Raw genomic sequence first — 25,059 nt, forward strand, 5'->3', positions numbered from 1 at the left:
GAGCCTGGTTAGGGGATGGTATTGGAGAAGGGCTTGTGATGTCAGAGTGGGTAGGGCTTAGAAGCAGGGATGAGGGCTAACCAAGATAAATTCAATCTGTATTTAAAGTAAAGTCAGCGTTAGTTAAGGCAGTTTTTGACATGTCAATCTTGATGTGTTTTAAAAGCTGCCAATCACATTACTGAGGCAGCTTGTAAGGAAGACTTATAGTGAAGGCACATACTCTTGGATGCTCATGGTGTCTTCATTTTACCCAAAACTAAGGTCTTCACAATAGATGTAAGTATACATGGAATAAAAATAAAACGTGCTACTTTTTAATGTAAATGGAAATGCAACATCTGCTAAACAATACCAAGAGGCATATGATTTTTCAGATTTTGACAGGAAAGACTTATCTCACAATAGAAACAGCACAGATCAAAGCAGACTTCTTCATGGTGTTTTTCTTTAAGAACAACACTGGACTTCAGAGAGTAAAGTCAGGAATTGGCAGGGGTGATACAAAAAAGTAAAGTATGTGATTAACAATGTTCTGATTTCTCAGCAATCTGCTATATCTATTCTTACGGGTATATAATCCTGCACATTCAGGTGCAAATGTTGTATTTTTTAAGACAAACTTAATAATTTTAGAACTATTTAAAGATCTATTTCACAAATGGAGAATTTTACTTTGGGCAGGCTTGTCGTTGTATGTTCAGTATTTTTCTAGAAAGCTCTGGATACAGATTGAGTTGTTTAATGTATATGCACAAATGTTTTACTGTCTTGTCTAACCAAAACAAAATATTCTTAAAAGCTAACTGGTTGTTAATACATATATCTTAGTGCTAATTTATCTTTTTAAGGTATGATAGAAAAAAAAAAAAAAAATCAATATTTTACAGATACTTCCCGGAGCAGCACATTTTCTAAGTCAGTGTGCAATCAGAATTAATCAACGCTATCATCAGATATATTTGGATGTTTTAGTCTGACATGTCTACATTAGATTTATCTAATTAAAATTTTGCTCGTGTGTGTAGACATTGTAACAAACCCCAGTGCTAGCAGCTTTGTGGAACACCAATGTATGCAGTGTGATATATTTTGTAAAAATAATATCAAAAAGTGATGAGGGTTCCTTACATCTTGTTATTATCTGAATATGTGGGCGGAATTAACTGTAGACTGAGAAAGGCTTGGGCACTATTATATTGCCTTTGGAGCTAAAATTTCATGTTCCTCAATTACAGAATATGCGAATTTCTCATCTCCCCAGTGCCCCAGAGATACAGAAAGAGCCAGAGAAAGGGGCATTCCTAACTCAAGTAATTCTATCATGGTCTGATCCTGCACACTGGAGCTGAAAATGTTCAGTGCGTTCAAGATGCTGATTTCTGAGCCTGCTTACAGGATCAGGGGTGCAATTTCACATGTTAATCTCACAACGGGAAAAACTTTGTATTAAAACTTGTGACTTCATCTATGAGTTGGAAAGCAACAGTGGTTTTAGTATCTGACATCTGTGATTTACTTATATTTTAACATACCTGCACATATTTTTTTTTTAAATAAACGCATGCTGTCTTTTTCTTTGTAATAAAGAAAGCTAACCTGAAATGATTAGTGATAAAAATCCTGCACCATCTTGTTTTACCTTAAATGTAGATTTGAGGAAGACCAAGGGATACCGCTGCAATATTTAATATCCTAACTGAAGAGGAAAGGTACTGAGGATTCAGTACAAGTTTTCTAGATTCAAACTCTTAGCCAGTGAAGTTAGAGTTGCTAAATAGTTTTAAATAGTCTTCCTAAGACCTGTTCCTCTTTCCACTACCCCGTTTATTTCGGCACTGGGAGTGTTGTCATTAGCACTAATATTTCATGTTGAAGTGAGACACAAATCCCACTAAAATGCAACTATTAGTCCAAGACTTCCATTTCCAGTATTCAAAAATAAAAATTATAATAAAACCATCCCAAACTTTATACTTTAAAAATGTAAAAAATTTAAAAATACAGAGTTTAGTTTCCCTTTAACTGATCCCACTTATGCCACATTTGGCAATCTTCAGGCTTCTAAACGAATCAGAGGCAAGAGGATAATGTTTCAAATGTCATCCCTAATTATGAAATAAACCCACAAGGAAAACAAATTACATCATGCTTTTATCTCTGTGTCTATAACTGATGTAACAGAGACCCATCCCTTGTGAACAGCTTCTCCATGTATCAGTTTGTCAAGATACAGGGTGGTTGTACAATGCCATGCACGTTTACACGTGCGTGCACACACCTTCTCTGCTACAACCGCTATCTTCATCAGTTCTTGCTTAATTATTTTACTTAGTTTTCAAAAGGCATAATTAAAGCACTCAGCGTGATCCCAACTGGAGTCTTTGGGTGCTGCCACAAATACAGAGGAATAATATTAGCAGTATGGATCTGCAGAAACTGGTCCTGTGGTTACAGCACGGAGCTGAGACAGGAGTGCTGAGCACAATTCCCACCTCAGCTGCTTCCTGTCCTGTACCTGTATGGCTCCAGGGCCAGAGCAAGCAGCAAAGCCGCTTCCCCTCCCCGCCCCCCAGCTGTCTGTCTCACCCAGCAGGCTTTGAGGGCTCTTGCTGAGTGTTTGTGCTCAGCACAATGCATCTTCTTTGGTTTTAGTCAATGCATTAAACTGACTGTTGCCTTAGTGGCACACCAGAATAACAGCTTCCCCTTGCCCCCAGCCATTCCAGCAGGAACAAGATGAACTTCTATTATGAACCTAACTAATTCCTGAAGGATTGAGTTTGCCAGTACTAAGCCTTGATTTCTTCCTGAGATCAATGTGTTTAAAAAACAAAACAAAACAAAACCGAGTAATTTACTGCTTGTAACCTTACCAGTTAGCTAGTTCAAAAATGGTGAAATATCCATGCCTTCATTTCAGTGTCAGGCATGCAATACAAACTCCACTGGCTGATACATACAGTAGAAATATAGTTATTTTCCTTTCTGTAGGGAATGTATCGTTCTCAATCCAGTTTTAGGATTACACTCTAATCAGAGTCTCTGAACAGTCTGTGCCCACGTATCTAGGATTAGAATTTATCCCTACAGCCTCTCTAGTGGTACCTTACCCCAATTAAGACAACACTTTTCATGCTCCTATATGACATAATGTTGGTATAATTGCTTTCCAGAAGTAATTTATTTTGCTGACTGTGGGTTCTTGAATAAGTACAAGCTCTAGCTTTAGGATTCTCAGCACAGGTTTAGGGCAAGAACCCTTGATACTACAGTTAATAATGTTAAGAGTAGTAATAATATTGGAAAATCTATTTATTTTTTAAAACATCTGATTTCTCAAGTAGTCAGGAAAGCTTTTTCTAAAAAAGGAGGCAACAGAAATGAAGATGAGACTATGTATGGAGTTTATTCTTGTATTTCACTCATGAGCACATGTACCTGTTTATATTCTATGTTTAACTGATTTCTCTGACACAGATTTACTTGAGCATTTTAAACAGTACCCAGCTTCTTCCAAACAGTCTATGGAGCCATTGCAAAGGTACACTAAACACTGGGTTTAAAAAAATGCTAAAAAATTCCATGTATTGTCAATAAAAGCGGAATTAGTTAATGAAATCTTAATTTATTTAACTAAAAAAAAATTAGTCTTTCAACAAGTCTCTATTACACATAAGACTATACTGTATTTTGCCAATGCAATGAAACAAACTGCTATAGACATTTTGAAACTGTGTAAGGCATGATTAGATTTGCAACTGCTTCTGGTTCATGAGGTTCATGTCTTGCCACTTCTCATCTAATAAATTGAGACAGAATTAGTACTGGGTGAGTGGTTCTGCCTGCTGCCAAGAAGGGTTTGCTAAGGCTAAGACTCTAAAGGTAGAGATTAACTTGTCTTCATCCCTGTAATGTGCTGGACAGCCAGGATTTGTGCAATAGGATCACAGCAGAGCCATATATGAATGTAACACTGGACAGCTGGTGTGTATGAATTTACATGAACCCTGATGTAAGATTTTGAGCTACTCCTAAATCCCAGCTAATATATGTATCAGAAGTATACTTTCCCTGTTCCCTCAGAGATCTTTTTTTTGCTGATGCTGGTTGCTAACATGCTAGTTTTTATGGAAATAGTATGAACTAAGTACCCTAAATTTGACCTGCAAGTCAGAACCCCAGCTAAGTAACCGAAAAAGGTGTTTTTCCAAATGGAATAACATAGATTAGTCAAGTCCAGTATCTACTCCTGACGCAGGGTTATACACAAGTCTTTACATTAGGATATTAAGCTAACTATTTATCCTGTCTGATCTATTCAATACTTCCCTGTACAGGAAATTCAGGGAAATAAACAAGTAATTTAATGCAGATGACATATACATATGATGTATATGCAAAGTTCACATAATCTTGATATTCTAACATTAAGCTAGGAAAAAACAGATTAGCATTTCTGTGGAAATCTGAAAACTTTTGCTACAAATACCAGAGTTATTTTTATATATCTACATAAATAAGAAGAAATCCAAGCTAAATTAGCTAGGATTGACTGGCACACCAATGAAAAAAAAAACAGAACGACTTCATGGAGCAACTCCAGTGAAAACCTCAATAAGAAATCAAACCCTTCTTTTGTCTCACAACAATCCAAAAACAGTCAATGGGAGCAGTAAGCTAAAGCTTCAGTTGAAGAAGATACCAATGAACTTCCAAGCCGTATTATTCCTTTACTTTTTTCAATACTATCTCTTTTCCATGTCAAACTAACAGAGCACCTAACCAGACTTTGCAAGAAGTTGCTTATGTGATGCACATTGCCTGAATGTTGCTCTGTGAATCTTGGTTATTATCTAATGGAAAATCATCAATAAACACAGATCAACTCCACTGTGGATGTTGCTGTATAAGGTACACTACATTCAGTGAGAACTCCAGCATTTAAAAGAAAAATCACACTTTTAGAAAGAAAAATTTTAAGAACATTTTTAAATAATTTCTGCTTCAGCTCTGAAAGGAGGCTGAGAGACTACCTGTCAACAGACAGTATGTTAATACTTCACATCCAACAGAAATCCAGACTTGTTTTGGAAACTGTACAGACTATACAGAGAACACCACAGGGATACTGGTGCTATGGTTTCTAATCACAAATCTACCATTCGGTGGTTGATAGATGGCCGTCAGAACAGGCAGGGTATATGGGATCCCATGTGGAGGTGGTGGATTTAGGTCAGAATAGATTGGTCTTTTCCCACTAGGTTTTCCATACACTTCAAAGTTGTATCAAATAATTTTAGTCACAGGTGTGATTACAGGGGGGAGTGGAGTGACAGGTGTTACTACAACAGTAGAAGTGTAGAAGTACTAGGTAGACCTGATAAAGAAAAGTGTCTTTTACTTGTACATCTTTTTCCCACACAGGGACAGCTTCCCTAGAATAAAATGCATTCACAGCTGTGATTAAAACAGGGGATTGAAGCATTCTAGCCATTCTTGAAAAGCCAAAGTGGTACAGCTTGTCAGACATCTGACAGAAATTTTGTCAGTGTTAATACTAGCTTTTAGATTTTTTTTTCCCCCCTGATTTACTGGAATAAAAAGGTCAAAACCTCCTGTTTTTTCCATTGTGTTTATCTGAACCTCTGCTGGTTGCTTTGCACCTTCATATTCTCTAGTCAAGTGCACCAGGCAAAGGCCAAAGACCAGGCTGTAAGGAGGTTAGCATGAAGTTTAGAAGCGCAGCTTTGTTTTCCAGAGTATTTAATACACGGTCACTCATCTGTGAAAGAAAACCACCTAAATGGCTCCCTGGACCAATAGGGTAGGGCAAATACCATCATCCCAGTTGCCATCTATTTTTTGAGCTGCTGTAAAGTTTAGTTCAGCATTAAATCGCTTTAGTACTGAGCTTTAAAATGCTTTAGCAGCTCAGAAGCACTTTGGCAGCTCAAATGCTCTTCATGAAGCACCCAGCATCCTAAACCACTTTAAGTCTAAAGTATCCTAAAAAAAAGGCAAATGGAAACACGTCCAGCAGCACATGTTCAGATACATATGTCAAAAACAAATGACATGGTGTTGGTTTTGGATTTGAGAGGGTTGTCTGCTTCCAGAAAGACCTGAATCTTGGCCAACATGAAATCTAGCACTAACAATATTTACAAATGTAAAGAACTTTGTATTCTGAGGGGACACCAGTGGTGTGGTCCAAATAGAGCCTCTATTCTCAGTCTGAATGGCTGAAACAACTAACTTGTCTACTTTTTAAAACTCCTTTTGAGGCTGAGACCAAGTAGCTTCACTATACCAAGGAAACGGTAAATTCCTGAAGCATGTGAATTAGATTGATAGCTTTCCCTTAAAATTTTTTGTAACTCACCAATAGGTTAAAGGCAATAGGAGTTATTATAATGATTACTCTAATTTATAATTGTCTTGGATAACAGTACAGAATTTGGTTTGGATAATGAATGGTTTTTAAAGTTTGGTTCTCTTCTGGAAAAGGGCTGGATGTGAAAGAGGGCATTTTTACTGTTCCTGCTTACTGTTTTTCTAAGGAATTTCTGTATCCTAGTTGGCTGGTTTAAAGGTAAACAAACCACTTAGCAATTGGATCCATCTTGTACTCACAGCAATGCTAACATCTCAAACTCTGTTTGATCTCACCGGTACTTGTACAACACCACTGCCTTTGGAGTGGTACCATATGCACAACTGGTTCCACAGTCGGATTTTATGACGCCAGTGCCATTAATCACAGGCACTGACTTTGTAAGAGTAGAAGTAGGGGCAACACAGCCTAAAGATGAAAACATGTCTCAGCCTGCAAAGTAAGCAAGTTTGACATAAGTGTGAAAATACCAAGAAAGACCTGAGCAAAAGGTAGGTAGAGTTCTCAGGGAAGGCTGACATTTTAACATAATAGCATCATCACAACATGCTAAAGGCAAATTGGCAAGTAAGCCATAAAAAGTCAAAGCATCCAAAGCTCTGGATGGTTTTGGCCATTCGTGCTTCAGAGATCGCATCTTTGTGGAGTGATTATTAACATGTATTCAGCAGTTGCCAGCACTCAGATGAAATGGGAGGTAGCTGCTGTCAGGGAATTTCTCAGTGATGGCTTCCCTGCCATGGGATTCACGTCCCAAACGACCCAGCAGAGAGCAGTCTGCTGCTTTTAGGGGGACAGTCAGTCCTCTGTTCCTTACACCTTGTTTCTCAGTGATTCCTTTTGCTGGCTTTCATGGAGTTCAGAAAGGCATGATTCACCTGAGCTCTCTGAGTTTGGTAGATTCCCTGTGCTGCTCTCTGCATTTCCAAGGTGTCCCTCACTGTTATCCATATCAAATGCCAGATGGACTCATGGAGCTGTAACTCTCCATGTACAAGATGAGAACACTTAAGCATTACATCCTCCATCTTTCCAAAGAGAGAATGAATCCATCTCATCACAGCTCATGTGGAAGAAAATTCAAGTCCTTAATTTCAATTTACTTAAAAAAATTGATGTGCAAATCTAGTTTGAAACAAATGTACAGATGCCCCTGCTGCCTTTAGAGCTAGCCTGCTCCCTCTGCCAGCCCCTCACCTTAAAGCATTCCACACAGGATAACTTTTTAACATCCAGGCTGTGCGTTATTGGACTTCTTTCCTTTATGACCTATCTGCACAAATAATCCTGCTCATTCCCCCAAAATCCTGAGCAGGGCATACTGGGGTTACTCCAGTATCAGGATCATTTGTCATCTAGTCACCTTCCTCTTTTTAGGAAGTTTCTAACTGCATTTAGAAATGCTCACACAATCCACCTCAATGCCAGTACAGCTATTCAGATATAGATCTGTAGCATTTTACTTTGTAGTTTAAATTTCTACTCTTCATCCCGCTTTATTTACCTGTACATATACAGATAATTAGTCTGAGCCTTGCTGGTTTTATTGCCGTTTTGATCATTACAAAAGCATGTTCTTTTACCTTTTTTACTTCATCTGGCAGTCTTAAGGGGCTGATGTCATTTGGAACATATTCCTACCATTTCTTTCCATCTGTTTCACTTAGTTTACAGTAGACAGTGCTCCAAACTATTACAGTTCCCAGATTAAACCAAAGATACCTGCCTTCCTGAGCATGAGCACATGTCACTGTTCTCAGGGCTGCTGTGATATACCAGGGGTTGCAGGCAAAACACTTTGGTTTTATGTCCTTCTGAGCAGCTGATACTTCCCAGCATCCTGAATTTCATTGCATGGTAAGACCCAAGGCCACTGAACAACTCAGTATAAACAAGGGCAACATTTGCATTGTCCTGAAAACTGGAAGTTTATATATGGTAACCAATACAATCCACAAGCACTGATGGGTACAGCTGTTACTAGCAGAAGGACTACCAGTTTATCTGAGAAATAACTTGCATAACCCGCTCTGTTTCTTACATTGTGGAATGTTTTATTCTTTTCTTTGGGCCTGCTGATTCAGAACTTTACAGCAGAAAAGTTGCTGCCTCCTTGCAGCATGACTCCACGAGATCACATAAGAAAAATCTCTATCCTGGGGGAACAAGGAACACTAGAAGAAAAGCACTTATACCGACTAGCAAGTGGCATGGCAGCAGGAGGTAAGCAGGAAGAAACCCAACTGCATGTTTGTTCATAGGATTGCCAATATCTGTGCAACATACAAACAGCCAGCAACAGGCTTAATGTCTTTAAAAGGTATCTCAAATTCATCTTAGGAGTAAATGGAGAAACATTTATCTTATTAAAAGTTAACACTGGGGATTCTTGTCATTCAGACCTTGATCAAGAGATGCTAAGCATCTGAAGAGGCTAGGTCACACAGGAACTCAGCAACAAAAGCCATAGCTGGACATTATGTCTGGCTCACCACTGCAGGCTCTTCTTTCTAGAGCTGCTGTCTCATGACAAGGCAGGTCCCAGCTAATAAGATCTTTCTAAAAAATAAAGCTGTATTAGAAATGAAAACTCTCTCAAGCAGAGAACCTATTGTCATCTATTTAATAGCGATATACGAATTATTGTTAATTGTAAATTGTCCTTTTGTACCCTTGACTGCACATCCTGTTTATTTTTACTGCAGTTTGATTATATAAAACTACATTATTTAAACAACGTGGTTAAGGTGGCAGTGGAAATGTATTCTTTTTTAGTTGCTATTAAAAACTAAAAGTATGATTTGCTAACTCATACTAAAATGCTGTCACTTGACAAAAGAAGAATTTTCTGGTAAAGTCATACTGCAGATAGAATAACTTTCTAATTTACTACATTGACAACAGAACTGTATATGCTTTGTGTCAGAACTGCGGCAGCGGCAAGAGATGCTAATGAGAAATCAGCTGATGGCAGTGAACCCCCAGATAATGGGCACAGGCCAGCAGAGGATGCAGGCAATTCCCTCCCAGTTTGAGCCTCGACTGGTAGACAGGTATTTTGCACCACTTCTCTATTACAACACTACCATTAAAGAATAACTGTGCATGTGCTGTACCTGAGTATATAAAGATCTTATTCTTAACTAAACAATGTCCTTTGCATGTCTGAATGTACTTTTGTCCTCCCAGAGATCTGTTACCTTCAACTGAAATGATGGCATCAGCTGACCCAAGACAAATCCATATGGCATCCCACCTCGGACCCACAGTCCCACAGCACACAAACATGCCAAACATTTTGTCCAACCGTGTTTACCCAGGCCCAGGTAATGAAGCACTGTCTGCATCCTGACAAGTGACACCAGGGAAATGAGAAAGCAAACCGTACCTACTAGTTTTTCATAGATTTATCAGTGGTGTCAATAAACAGTTTATTTTCTTTGGAAAAAAGGTCTCACTAAAAGGAGGCAGTCTGCCTACCAGAGATTCTAAACTGTGCCAGTTTAAGTCTAAACACCTCCATTGTAGCTTTTGTTAAATACACTGTTTTCAAAATCATTTGCATGTTTGTGCCCTCTCCTTCTCCTTTTACATTTTCGTAACTAAACAGAAGGTTGTAGCTAAACATATTAGTTCAATCAACAGCACTTTTGGGTATATTTAACTCTTGCTCATATATGAGCATTAACTGCTTTAAAGACTACTTCACTGACCATATTCTTTAATCACATGCCATCTTAGTCATGTAGGGCAACTCCAGGTCCTTTTAATAAAGGCTCAAAATTACAGGGCACAGCTCCAAGGGGAAGGCTGGGTACCACAGCATGGCAACACAGCCATGGCACACATGTCATGCTGCACATAAATTTATACATCACTTCATACAAAGAGGTCATATCTTAAGGTTCCTTCTTTGAGATGAGTGAATACGTTCTCAATGCCACACAGGTGAATAAACAGGTATTTCTGGCTTCAACTTCCCCCCCATGTCAATCTCAAATAAAAAGATTGCCTCAAGAGGAAACGCCATTTAAAATTACACGGCATCTAGGCTGGAAACAGCCTTGAAGGAGCAGGTTTGCTTTGCTTAACTGTTGGTTATTATTTTCTGAGCAGCTATATATACTTCAAAGACATAAGTCACCAGATAAAACCACCCTGCTGACTCTTTCCTTTATGGATAATGGCAGGTATCCCTAACTACAGATCTGATCCTGCAAACACCTGATGCAGGACCTTCATGCTTCTACTACAGATTCCCACCAAAACAATCAACACAAATAGGATTTAACTTGAAGTCATATCAGCTTTGTGGCAAAGCACATAGTTCAAGTCTTAAAAAGCTTTTTAAAGTGTCTCTGCATTGCTTTGGGGTTTGTGCATTTGCTATTGCTTGAGGAAATAAATGAATTTTACAGATTTTTCTTTCCTCTTCCCTTTAAGGATATAGTTTTCTGCAACCAGAATCCATGGAAGCTGTGGCCAGAAGACAGGAACTGGTTCAAAAGCAAAATATTGCCAGGTAATCAATAGCAAGCTTTGCTCTGAGGTGTGTGCCATGATTAGGGCAGCAAAAACAGTTGGAAATCATTAAGTCACAGACTTTTTTTTGTGGGTATTTACAGCAATTGAGATACTTTTTCAAGTCAGCCAGAGAAGCGGAGGGCCCTTAAGGTCTGAAGCTACTGAACTTTCTGGTTGCCCCTATTCTGCTTTTAGCCTTAAAATAATATAAGAAAAAGAAACAAACCTCTCAGCTTGGTTAAGGAAATAAGCAGCAGACTTCAGCCCAAGCCCTTGAACTCTGGATCCAAACACCCTGAAGTTACAAAAAGTCAGAAACAAGTGCAAACTTTACAGCTGTGTGCTATCACACACAACATTTTAAGCCTCTACAGCCAATCACCCCAAGGGCCCAGCTGTGTCTCTACCCAACCAAAGGTGGACAGCTTCCCTAGTTTAACCAAATACCCTGAATGTCAGGGTGACTATAGAGAGTCCAGTTATTTGTACCAGTTTCAGTGTCATCAGTAGCTGGTTAGGTAACCACCAGTGCCCTCTCTCACAGTCACACCATTTCCATACAGGAATTCTATTCTCAGCCACTCCTGCACTAGGCTCTGGCACAGTACTGAGCGGCAGCACCCCTCACACAGTAAGACTAAGAGAAAAGAACACATAAGTTCCAAGTAGGCATCTCAAGAGAATTATGACAGAAGTGTTTTGAGCTCTTCAGTCAGCAAAGCTTGATTACTGAACTCCTCCAAGCACAAGATTTGCATTAACAATGTATTTCACATAGCTGATGTCTGCAAGCAGTTGGTGCTAATTGCTGTAAGGGGCCTCAGACAAGAATGCACCCAAGGACATAATTTTTGCAACTGTGATGGGTACATCCCAGGGAGGGCAGAGAGATCAGCAGACACCTGTGGTAATCAAAGATAAGGAAGCAGAGAAACTTTACAGCCAGAGCAATGAGTCAAGATGAGGCTTTAAATGAAAAAACCCTCAGAGTTCATGGAAAGGACAATAAGAGACACCTCTTCAACAACCACTAGGGACCACCACAGACCACCAAAACCCCCCATAGAAGCCCCTCAGAGACCCTTCCCTAAATTTTAGTAGCTTGCACAGATATTAACACGTGCATTAGATCCTCTGAATATAGGTCTGTACTTCTCAAAAATTACATGAATATTTCTTTTATTGTATATGATACATGTGCTTTTGTCTTTCAACATGCACATTAGGTGGAATGATCCCACATGTATCCAGCACTGCAGTAAAGAACGCCTGCCTTCTAAAAGCTTCAAACTAAGTCTTAGAGGGCTCTTTTGAGACCAAATTTACTGCCACACAGCACAAAATCTGAGGAAAACCAAGCAAAATAGCTAGCAGGAAACATGCCCATCACATACACCCTCAGACCACCAAACCCAGAAAAACCCCAACATAAAAGATATGAAAAAACCTTTTACTCCAGTCTTTTAGTATCCTGGCAACTTCTGCTAGCTTCATACTGCCTGCTGCAGCACACATCACCTTTAAACCTTGCATTTCCTCCTTTCACTCTTTACAGAAATCAGGTGTTGGCAAACAATCTCCTGCACTTGCTGCAGCTGTGCTGCTGAGCACCTAGGCCTAAATCCTTGTTCTCTAAGGGATTCTGCCTCATATCAAAGCCCAGTCATCTCCTGTCTGCTGATTCTCAGGGGAGCAAACTCTTATCTGTGGGAGTAGTCAGGAATGTAATGCTTGTTGCTGATTTTCTCCACTTCAAGAGCTGTGTGTGAGCAGTCATAATTGGGCAAGATGCAGAAGGACGTGGTACACAGACAAAACACTTCCACTGGATCTCTAAAAGCAGATAATAACTGGAGGTTGTTGCAAAGATGAAAAGAGGGCAGAGAAAAAGCCCTGAATATTATGGAGCAATCAACTAATTCCTCCATGCAACAATCACCCAAATAGATACTTTTCTGTCTGATCACTAGCTTACCTCCAGAGAAAGCTGATGCCAGCAAAGGTTGGTACGATGGAGACACATGCTACTCCTTGTACTCTCTGTATCTCACTGGTGAGCCCTCCTACCCGCTATGCCAGGGGCAGGAAGCTGGCACAGACCCTGGAGCACTGGCTTTATTCACCAGGAGGGAGATCAGTTGAACACTTACCACCAGGATCTCACCCTTTCACACCCTCAGGGCCATGCTCAGGTGCCGCTATGGAGAGTTCCTCAAGAGACTTGCTCACATTAGCTTACTCTGAATGGATGCACAGGTTCTGGAGATAATATAATTCTAGTTCTTTATCACTTACAATATCACTGACATTTTCCAGTTTTCAGTATAATTTTCTGATTGGTAATGTAAATCACTTATTTGCTTTAGTATTTGACCTCTATGACCCTGGAGAAAATTTTCCAAATCCCACGCGAGCATAATCACTGTAATAATGCCTGGTTTGACAATATACAAATAGCACTTTTTTTTGTCTGAAATACTACCCAGAGGCTTTACATGGAAGATACATTTTATCTCCCTTTTAGTTTACTATATGCATCTGGCAGCACATTAAATATAGCCAGGTTTGCCATTCTATCTGCACTCAGTGACCTCTCACAGGTAACAATATAGGGAAGAGATAAGAAAAGCAGTAGTACTCTTTCCTATCCAATTGTCAGAGTTTTAATCTGCTACTGAAAAAAAAAAAAAAAAAAAAAACTGCTTGTGCTCTGTGTGTCTCTCAGAATGGAAATGGAGATGAGTGCTATTTTTCAGCAAAAAGAAATGGAGAAAGCCCATCGGAAAGGGCTGCTGGGACTGGAATCACCTTTCCTTTACCATGGGATGGCAGCTAGTCCCATTGCTTTCCGTGGGAGGCACAGACTGCCTGAAGGCCATCTTCCTGGGGATTTATATGTTCATCGTACCACCCTCGATGAAATTCATGGCAACACCATGCTCATGGCAACCAGCCCGTACCCGCCAGTCAGCACTTTGCAAAGGGAGAGGGGACGTCGCCCAGGGAGAAGAGCTGGAAATCACAAAACTGCAGACTGTAGCGCCAATGGCACAAAGAACCAAGCTGATGACAAAACTACAAACCTTGCTTCAGCTGCAGGGGATGATGAGAAAGAAGACAAGAAAGAAGCAGAAGTGGAGACACCAAACAAGCATGAACAAAGCAAAAACCAGACTGAGCCACCTGCAGTTGCCAAAAACTGTAAAGAGTTTGAACAAGGCTTGAGAAAAAACTGTGCTACTCATGAAATTTCTACTGAAACCAACAGCTGCAGCAACACAAATGAGAAGGAATCTAATAGCTCCTGTGCTGCTTTTGATGACAAGTACATGTACCCTTCTGCAATCCCATTCTCAGCGTTACCATGTGGATTTCCAGTTCCCAGCAACCCACTGCTACCTTCAGGTTTGTCAAGTCTCCAGATTACAGTTAGAGTGTCATGTTGATATTATTTATTTTTATTGAGTTGCTCTCTGATTTCTTCTATTTCAAGCAAATTTTTGGTATGATACAGTCACAGCAATTAAATGTAGAATTCATATGCTGCAAATAGCAGTAACTTGGTAAATTCAAGTCGGCAAAGGTAAAGAATGGTTTTCCCCACCTGCAAACTGTGCTGCTTGCTGACATAAGGTTTCTGCATCGTAGGTAACAGTGCTTTACTTTGCAGGACAATGCAAATGCACAGCAAAAAGTCACAAAGCAGCCTAACTGTTTCAGTGCTCTGTGCCACGCACTATACTGCTGTCATCCTGTGTGTGTATCATTCCCTGGGGAAAACACACTTGTCACCCCTAAGCTGTCAAGTTAGCAGCACGTTGAGATTCTTTGCAATTCTGTTCAATGTGTTACATTCTCTCCTCTCCTGATGGTGTGGGCGAAATGCACACAGCACGAAGAAAACTGATCATAAACCCTGTGTATGTCAAACAGGACAAGGAGTCTGCACTCGTTTAGGAACAAACTTATCCGTGAGATTTGGTCTCCCCAAGAGCAGAGCGTAAGACACGGGTCTCTTCAGGCTCTGTACAAGAATTGTCATTTCTAAAGCTTTGCAGCTCTTGTTAAATGCACCAGTGCCAGTGGATGAGCCCTGCAAAACTCTCCCATTACCTGAAATAAGAACAGGCTGGGGTGTTTATCCAGGATCATCTACCAAAGACATACTGTATCACTGAAAAATATATAATCGTAGAATCACAGAATCATTTAGGTTGGAAAAGACCTTTGAGTCCAACCGTAAACCTAATACTGCCAAATCCACCAGTAAACCATGTCCCTAAAATGCACATTATGTATTCCGTTCCTGTCTGCAAAAGGAATTTCAACTAAAATAAACAAAAATGCAGTTGTGAGCTAGCCTCTCTCTTCTGCCCATAACTTTTCCATATGTCCTTGTAACTCACAGTAGGCACTATGGGCTAGCAAAGGCTTGGTTCTATTCTACTGAAATATTAGTCAAGTTGAAATAACAGTAAAATCTAAAGAATCAAAAGCATTGGATAATGTATTCAGTAGAGAAAATACTGCAGTATGATTTGTATGTGTAGTGGTACATAAGGTGCCAGCAGTAAACAAAAGAAGCTACCAAAAGAAAACCCTCCAGAATCAGCTACTACTGACTATCTGGTGATTTTAGAGTCCAGGATTCTCACGTCTGCCTGTGACTACACACTGCTGTTAATGTATTAGGTTCTGGAGAAGTATAAAAATTCTCATGTTAACAATCATTTCCTATTGATTTGCCAGCAAAGTTCTACAAATCTAACATTCGTGTTTCCTCCTCAAAGGAGCACATGGCCTGATCCTGAACGGAGAAGACATTTCTTCCATTGAAGACATTCGCAAGTGGACTGTTGATGACGTATACAACTTCATCATTAACCTCCCAGGCTGTTCAGATTATGCTGAGGTGATTCTAAACTTTCATCACATTTTCAGATCTTTAGGACCATCTAGATTTAAAGGTCATCAAACAAATGTAAATGCTAGAGGTCAACTGATTGTCACAAAGTTACAAAGGTAGTTTGTAAGTTTTCATTGTGCTTCAACATATGAAGCCACTTACTTCCCTTAAGAAGTAAGGAAAGCTCAGCAGCAATTCAATAGTCTTAAGAAAAGTATCTTATTTTTTTCACTCCACATGCCCTGCACAGTTTTTATGCAGATTAAAGCAATTCTGCATTCTTGTATATTTGTATAACTCACCTACCACCCCTGAGCTCTTACAGGCATCTCTCCATTTGACAAATGAAATATCATTAGAAAGGCAAGAAAAGCGGTTGAAATCTTGTATATTCCTGGTAAAGCCTTAATAAGATCAACACTATTCATTATTCTTTCACTGGTAGCAGGCTGCTCACTTCCTAAAAACCCCTAAACAAGTAAGTAACATTGAAACATTACAAAGTTCCCACTTGCCAAGAACAAGTAGATAAGCTACAGGCAAATGTGCTGATATCCAAGCACCTGAACAAGAGACCTCATGCTGCAGTTAGGAGACAAATACAAAGATAAAATAAAATTATTAATTCCTCCTTTTGTTGCTTATGCCTCAGGATTAAGCATAAAAAAAATAACCAATTAAGTCTGTTTTAGCACACCACAATGTGTTTTATCATTTCATAAGATATTTAAAGATCACGCTATTGATGGAGAAACCCTCCCACTGCTGACAGAGGAACATCTCCTGGATACCATGGGATTAAAACTCGGACCAGCATTAAAAATCCGCTCTCAGGTATGATCATTAAATGTATGCCAAGATGGCGAGTCACAGGGATATGAAAGAGTCAGAAGCTAACAGGATGAAATTTCTCCAAACTAATTTTTTTCTTACTGATAACTACCATAATATTAGGAGGAAAGAAATTACTCCAGCATAGTTTGCTTTTGCTTCTCTGCGTGTTACAACAACACACAGAGAAACACTAAGGGGAGGTTAAGACTGACTGAGAGACACTTAAAGTGGAGTCAGGATACAACAGCACCGGGGCTGAGGTCGGAAATGGAAAAGATGTGTTTGACGAATTAAATCAGTTTCACTCCTCTTTTCCCTTTCCAGCCAGTAAGAACTGCTCTGGCACACGCTTGCTTTTGCTCCAAGCTGGCTTTTGAACCATACTAAGTAGAGGTTTCTACAGCCTTTCTGGGAACATAATCATACATGTTTCAGGGACAGGCTGTCCCTCCATTGTTAAAGCTTTTCTGCTCTTAATTTCATCCCTTAATATCAACTCTGTGTGTTTCTGTTGTTGCCTGGTTCTTTCCATTTTCTTTAACCCCTCCCTCTCTCACCCTTTTTTCATTAAATCCACCCTCTCCACTCCTGGCTGGCAGTTTACCTCCCATGGTGCTACAGCACCTAGAGAGGAAGAAGAGCCTGCTGCCAGGCCCAGCACACTGGGCTGTTTCCCAAGCTGAGTATTGCCAAGCTCCTTCCACAAGAGAGAGTGAAATTGAAGAGATTTTTTTCACTTTTGCTAACCACTGATAACCCTTTGAGATGGTTCGGATCTCCTGGATGTCCCTGGCATTGCTACATGACAGTCAGCCTTGATGTCTAACGGCTTTAACACTATCTCAAGAAGCAACTGCTGCAATTGTGCTTTTGTCTTTAAAGGTGTCTCGACGTCTGGGCAATGTGTTCTACATGATGAATCCTCCTCTGGCTGTGCCCCTGCCACCTGCTCTAGGCAAACCCCCAGATCAGCCCTCTGACATAACCTCCCCTCTTCACGGCAACAGCAGCGGTGATATGCTGGACAGTCCCTGCTCTCAGGACCCAGAAACTTCAAAAGCAGTGGAACAGATCATTTCAGAAAGCAGGGAAAATCCATGTGACTCAGCTGGATCTCAGGCTGGCTTCCAGATGATAACTTTCCAAAAAAGTTGAGCTAAGTCCAGGATATAACATGTTCTTAATAACACAGGAACCTCTAGTTATAAAGTGTTTGAGAAGTAGCTACAGCCTGAAACCACTGTGTGACTGGGGCTGAATGAAATAAGCCACAAATGCAGCATGAGGAAGTGTGGTATCTGAAAGGCATTAAAAAAATGCAACTACATGTTAGTGCAATTATTTTCAAGTGCAATTCATTGAAAAGAATACCAGTACAGTTAATGCGTACATCTAATTTTTCATTAAAGCCCACTGTCATCACTGAAATCTGTCAAGACTCAGAGTGCACTGTCTTACAGTGTGTTCCTGCGGGCAGCTGAGAAACTACAAGGAAAAGTTACAGCTTCCACACATAGCTGACTTCTGCTTCTGTGGAACAAAATCCATGCAGAAAAATTAAATTGGGAGAGTACAAAATTACCTGCAGAATTACCTAGACTCAGCAATTAGATTTAATTCCATTGCTATTCTAGAAATAAGCCTTTCTAAGTGCCTGGAAAGGGTATGCAGGGTATAGACAAGATACACAGATTAAACCCTGGACATGAAAATATCATGTGTAACAGCAATTTTAATTATTCTGATGCATTCTTATCACCGGTGTTTGAATTTGTTTTGTATGACTGCACAGCTGAGATGAGTTTAGGAGGAAGCATCAGGAGACTCTGACATGAAGACCAGTCACTGGGACAGGAAGGTTCCTGCAGGGAGCAGGCTCAAAGCCACCTGGTTCCTGCCAAACTGCCACAGACCCGTCCCCTCAGCTCACCTGGGCAAGCCAAGAAAGCCCTTCACTCAGCAGCACGCTCAGTGCCCTTCATTTTAGAAGACGCCATCAATTTTAGCCTGAAAGCTCCCTTTTTGCTGCAAAAATATGGTTTCCCCTCACTTCTGCTACTGATGCTTCATTACCTCACAGCAAACAAGAACCACAAAATAGAGTTTTTAGCTAGGGATAAATCCCTAGCACTTTATTGTGATTCCTGTGTGAATTACCTTGCTCCCCTCTTTGGAGGTTTGGTCATATACTGGTCTTCCACGTAGGCTTTGGAAGTCAGTATACTTCCACTCTCCTTGCAAGAATTACTTCTTTACTCCAAAGAACACACAAATATTTTTGATACAATTAATATCTGTAAATTGAGAGTTGCTAGATTGCAGATCTGCTGTATATAACTGCTTTAGATTCTCTCCCCTTTGTTTAGTTTGTGTGGCCTCGAGTACTTCTGAACCAAGATGTACGCTGCTGTTTGGACAGTGAGTGTCTAAACACATGAGGAGGGGAATATTCCCATATTTTAGACTTTCACTTTAGCCTGAGATAAATTGTTTTATATTTATATTTGTGCACTAGATAATAGATGATTAGATGTTTGCAATAAGATGTTAATCTTACTATACCATTCAAACTTTGCAGCCTTCAGAAGGGCAAATATCTATAGTACTTATTTTCTGAAATAGCAAAGTCTTTCTGTGAAAGGAGTTGAGCCTGATTCTGCTTTCACTGAAAACTGCCACTGACACCAATGATGGCAAGTTTGGGCTCTGTGCATATATCTCCAAATACTGTAACTGGAGTGTATGATTTAAGGGTTAACCAGTAAAATCCAGTAAGGCCCATTGCAAAAGCATGGTTTCCTATGCAGCAAAATACTCCGAAGCTGCAGACAGACCCTAAAATAATCCCCTCCTAAGTGAAGTGTTGACCTTTACATCTGTGATCTGGTGAAATAATGGGAATCTTTCCCAAGAGTCTGTATTATGTCTTATGCATCATCTTTGGGTATTTTTCATATAAGAAACTATTTACTGAATGCTTAATAGTGTTCAACAAAAGCAAAATTATAACCTGAAGCTGGAAAGTTTAACTATAACTCCATAAGACTGCCGAAAAGAAGTACAACAGCAGTATTAATCTTGAAACAGCAATTAGTTAGCTCTTCGTCTCAATTAATTTTAAAAAGTGTTGACCTCTGTTCTCTTCATCAACTTTTCTACATTTTTTTCACGGCTTTAAAATTTAGTAAGGCAGCCTGGAGAGTTTTATGTTGAATTTGGTAATGTAAATGTTTACTTTTTCAGATTCTGGATGAAACACAATTAATGTACAAAATCATATTCTGTTTGAAATGCTTTTACCTGTTATTTTAACACATCTTGGATGTGTTAGATACACCAGAAAAAATGTTTTACTTTTACAGTAGATTTAACTATTGTGACTTTTTTTTTTTTTTTGGTAAATGTAGGCTGTTCATATACTGCAAGGGAAAAAGAAAATATGTTTATATAGTAAAAGTGCTTGTTAAAATCAAAAAACCAACAGGAACATCAAATCTGTTTAGCATCTAAAACAATTTCTAACTTTTCTTTTGTATGATGGACGATCATGTTGACAATGTCACTTACTAAACACTGGTTTTCAAATGGCATCCTCATTACAATCCTCATTGTAAGAAATATTTGACTTAATTCACGTGAGACCTTCTCCACCCTGGAAGAATCTCCGATACGTTTCTAGGTCAATGAGGCCACGAGATGTCGCTGCAAAGCTAAGAGAGGTTATCCACTACCCGTCAAAGGGAGATGCAGCACGCTTGGAGTACGGGTGGCCTGGTAAGGGCAAGGATATCAAGAAACTGAAGTTGTTTTAGTAAAGCAACAGCAGAGGAGCTTGACTTGGAATCCCATACGCCAAGGAAGAAAGATTGAAATCTGGTTTTGAAGAGTGTGACTATTTTTGTAAATGGTTCAAACATGGACAATGCCAAAAGCGGAGAAAGCTGGGATGCAAACTTTGCAGTCTGGTACTACTTCTGCAATTAAAAAAAAAGTATAATCCTTTGCACATACTGGGCTCTTCTTCCCAAAATGACAAAAAGAATTACTTCATGGCTTCCTGTACTGGGGTGGAGTTGTGCCAGAGCAGCCAAAATGCAGTAGGGCCTGGACTGCATACAACCATAGAGTGAAACAGGAAGGAAAGGGGTTTACCTAAATGGACACAATCAATTCTACTTCTAATGAAGGAAATACCATTGCTAATGAATGTTTCCTCTCCTACAAGCACTTCAGAGAGAATGAAATAAAAAACCCAGGTAACAATTAAAAAAATACATAGAATAAGTAGACAGACCCATATTTTCAGACTTTGATGTATTCCAGGAATTACATTTATGGGTAAACATTGGGGCCTTACCGATTCTCAGCAGCTACATGTTCTTTTTTGATTTTTAATGCTTATTCCAGCTGCAAAGGGGTGTAGCAGCAATCACCAGTATGTAAGACAGCTGGCAGAACTCTACTACTTAATGACTTTCTGGTGCTTATGCCACCACTGTATTCATTTTTTTCTGCTATGCCACTAAAATCACAATGGGATAGAGATGATGTATTTTAATATGTGTGGCATCATTAGAAATGTTTCACTTCTATTGTTGTATTAATCTGTAATAGCGATGCAGTTAATGAAGAAGAGAATGTTTTTATGATATGTAGAAGTATCTGATTTTGGCTGTATCTACTCGAAACGTGTAGGCTCCTAGGGACAGGGACTTCCATTTCATTTTTTTATAGGGAAAGGTGAAAGACAAGATAAATAAAAAGGTATAACAAACATAACAAAATGGTTCTGTACTACAAATAACAGTTTTAGGAAAGTCCTGAAAAGGAAGCAATGGTTTGTCCTTCCTACCATAACCTGTGTTTCTGACCTCATGATTGCTGCATGTGATGATGATGTGGAATGCATATTCACGCAGACTTAAATAGATAATCCTCTTCTCAATTCCCCAGGTGAAAAATTTCTAAAACCCACTATGAATACAGTGCAGTTAGGCAGAATTCTTACCTGGTCCAAGTCAGGCAGTCATTGTAATCAAGCACACGAAAACAGGCAGCTAAATCCACAAGGCAATGGTATTTCAAACCAACTCATACGCATGCCACCAGCTACTTTATAAAATTTAGAATTCTGAGACCTTATACAATCGTGAATCCACCATAAAATAGTTTTCAGAATGTTAATTTATCCTTTGAATGTGAAACAGAAAAAAAAAAAAATTTAAACTACGTAGAAACGTCTCATATTTAGACTTTCTAAATACCCTAATACAATGTTGATTGGTTGTGTAGTGTTTTGTGTCACCTTCAACATCAGAAATTTTACAGACAAGTACCCAAAACTAAATACAGCTCTTGGTTTGGTACCATGCTCTGATAATGGCATAATAAATATCCTATCTAAGCCCTTTATTATTCACTGGAAAATAACAAGCCAGCTCTGTGGCTGGGTATTCATCAGGGTTCTGCTACCTGTGACACTTGGTGTTGATTCAGCCCTGCAAGTCTAATAAATATCTATAGCTATAATATACTGCTATGGCAATTTCAACATAAGAATAAATGTTAAGGTAAGAGAAAAAAAGTGTTTGTTTTAGGTTTGGGGGGTTTTCGGGTGGGGGTTGCTTTCTGTCTTTGTCGTTGCAAAGCTCTTCTGTGGGAAGGCTTTGCCTCTACTGTCACCTATATTGAGGTCACAAGAATTCTGTTGACTTGGCCTTTACACAGTCCTTTCCTTTGTCCCATTGCCAAGTTTACCTAAGTCTGTATCCTTCCAGACAGACATTAGTTCTGCTACTATGCACATGTTCTTCTTGAACCAACAATTTCCCTGTTGGTGAGAATGCAAAGTCTTTCACCTAGACTGTAGAAAAGAGGAACCTATTGTCCCTGTTGTACAGAGAACGATAGAATATTTTCTCCTATAGTACAGCAAAGACATGAATAGATGTTTTGCCTTATCAAAATTTAAAAACACGTGTATGTGGCATCTGCGTGTGTGAATTACTGAAATAAAAACCAGTCAACCAAAATACCAAACAGAAAAAGCACTGCTGACCAAGGGGAAAAAAGAAAGCATCAAGCCAACCTGATTTTCATCTTTGCTGATTACCTTTCAGGCACAGGGTTCAAACAGCTCTGCTAGAGAGGAGTGCTGCTCAGTCTGTGACTCAGGGGACTCCAGCAGTCTGTAAACAGTTTGCATTGAAAGATGGGCTGCAAAGCAGTCCTGGCTTTTGGTTGAATCTCTTAATTGGACAGACATGAACTCAAGAATCATATTTTCATATATTTTTAACTCAAACACTTGTAGCCATAACAAAAAAAAAATTTGCTTTTAATAACAACAATTAGTTTTTCCTAATTCTATATCCTTAAATATTACCATTCTTCTCCTCCCCTGCTTCCACTGCCAAAAAATAGAGATACAAGCAAGCCTTTTATAATTTTTTTTTCCCCCAAAACCTCAGCTGATTCTTCCAAAAAATGTATTGATGTATTTTCCATTTAACATAGTTATGTGTCCAGGTACATCCCCACTGACTCCAGCGCGGTCTGCTGTACCAGCAGATTGAGGGTAGTCTTTAGGAAGAGCTATATACCACTCCATGTCCGGAGAGTCATGTCCTTACCAGGGTTCATCAGTTGTTGGTAAAATGAAAATAGATTCTTGCAACAAACAAAGCTGGTATTTGAAACAGATGCAATTAATTACAGAAGGACCAGAATCGGGAGAAATTAATTCTTAGTTCAGCTATGTTTTTTGTAAGTTACATGTATCAATTAATTCTGAGTTGTATAGAAATGAAAAGGAACTTGCAAGACTGGAAGTGTTTAAGAAGCTTCTTAGTGAAAGATAATTCTGGAGATTTGTCTAATGAATCCTTGTTGTTCTGCTAAATTAAAAGCTAAGTGGCTAACTAAATATTTATAAGCTTCTGAGATGGAAGTGACTCAGGATATGTCTACAGTGGAGTGTGCTTCTGAGTTATGACTCATGTATTTGTGGGTGGATTTTAGCTGAACCTGCCTTGAAATTATGTGATGCTGTACAGTACAAGGACCATATTCCTTGTATTTTAAACCCATGTTCAGTGCTGAAGCTGACTGGATGAAAAGAGGGGTCACTCCAGAGCCTGCAGCATGCTACCATCTGTAGATGAGCTAGGAAATGGCTCCTAACATATTCCTGGGGAATCTGGATTCCTTTGTGGAAACTCGCTCCTTCCTGCCTTCCTGTCTTCCCTCCTGCCTGCCTTCTTGCCCATCAACGTAATAGTTGAGGTAATTGTGATTTGTGTTCTCCTCTGTCTTCCCCCAGAGCCAGAAGGATTAACCATGGGACCAGTGGGTAAGCTTCCTGTAAGTGAAAAGTTTGTTCTGCAGAACAGACACTTGCTCAGACTTCTTGTGTCACTTCATTTTCTGTATTGCAGAAGGCAGTGTGACTCTAGAGATATTTCATGACATGCTTGCCAGTAATTCAGTTGCCAACTTGTAGCCTTGCACTTCTGGCGTGTATTAACCATACCATAGTGGTAAGACCACATCATCTTAGGGACCCAGGTGACTAACAATGAGCCGAAAACAATGAGATTACCAATACCATAAATGCCAATAAATTGACAAGAATAGGTGCATATAAGGGTATAAGGAAATACGTACCAGAAAGAGTAGAACACCACCTAACTCGATGTCCTGCCTCAGAGGCCAAAGAGAGGATACCTAAAGCAAAGTGTAAGAACAAAGCAAACATTTCAGAATACTTCCTTTATCTCCAGGGTCCTATCTTGCAGACAGCCAGAGGTGATTTTTATATTTAATAGCTCCTGATACACTTTTGCTTCATGAGTATATCCAGCTGTTTTTTGAACAGTTTCCAGCATCCATACTGCCATTAGATCACAGAGCTGGAGCAAAGAGGAGGAGAAGGAGGGTAAAGAAGTTAATGAAATGCTGTCAGTTTGGCTTCAGTTGAAAAAGGAAACCACTCCACTTGCATGCAATATCCTTCACAACAGTAATTTAAGTGGTCATGATTCTGAAACCCTGCTCTAATCAAAATGGCAGTTGGCACTTAAGGACTTAGGATTTTGCTGCATGGTTCTGAAATGCTTCTTTTTGCAGCTTGCCCTACAGCTGACATAGACACTAACCTTAAACATAAGCTGTCTGAACCTTCACTTCCACTCCCTGGCTTTCTTGAGATTCAGCCACTTGCTTCTCTTCTGTTCTCCTGCTCTACTGACAACTGCAAATAAACTTGTCCCATGTAAGATTCAGTCTTGATAGGCTTTGTGCTCCACAGTGGTAGGAAGCTCACCATCCAGTGCCTCACACTGAGGACACATTCCTCAGACCACTTTACATCCCTTTGTCCTTTCTTACAGTTCTTCTT

At 39.6% G+C, this 25,059-nt stretch overlaps 1 protein-coding gene across 3 annotated transcripts; it reads left to right on the plus strand.

Moving 5' to 3' along the window:
• Positions 1 to 122: 122 nt before the first annotated feature.
• On the plus strand, positions 123 to 21,967 carry SAMD7 (sterile alpha motif domain containing 7). 3 transcript variants are annotated; one of them, XM_026855179.1, is made up of 9 exons: positions 123 to 279; positions 8,482 to 8,620; positions 9,324 to 9,450; positions 9,587 to 9,723; positions 10,841 to 10,919; positions 13,647 to 14,326; positions 15,712 to 15,833; positions 16,551 to 16,661; positions 17,544 to 21,967. In XM_026855179.1, the coding sequence occupies exons 2-9, from the start codon at positions 8,518 to 8,520 to the stop codon at positions 17,814 to 17,816; spliced, it is 1,632 nt and encodes a 543-aa protein (XP_026710980.1). In that variant the 5' UTR covers positions 123 to 279; positions 8,482 to 8,517; the 3' UTR covers positions 17,817 to 21,967. The 3 variants fall into 3 exon arrangements, with proteins under 3 accessions (XP_026710980.1, XP_026710981.1, XP_026710982.1); XM_026855180.1 differs by having other exon boundaries at positions 8,517 to 8,620; XM_026855181.1 differs by lacking the exon at positions 123 to 279 and having other exon boundaries at positions 8,529 to 8,620; positions 9,302 to 9,450.
• The last annotated feature ends 3,092 nt before the right edge of the window (positions 21,968 to 25,059 follow it).

Source organism: Athene cunicularia (genome assembly GCF_003259725.1).
Source record: "Athene cunicularia isolate RWA chromosome 9 unlocalized genomic scaffold, athCun1 chr9_part1, whole genome shotgun sequence".
In the NCBI taxonomy this organism is placed as follows: domain Eukaryota; kingdom Metazoa; phylum Chordata; class Aves; order Strigiformes; family Strigidae; genus Athene; species Athene cunicularia.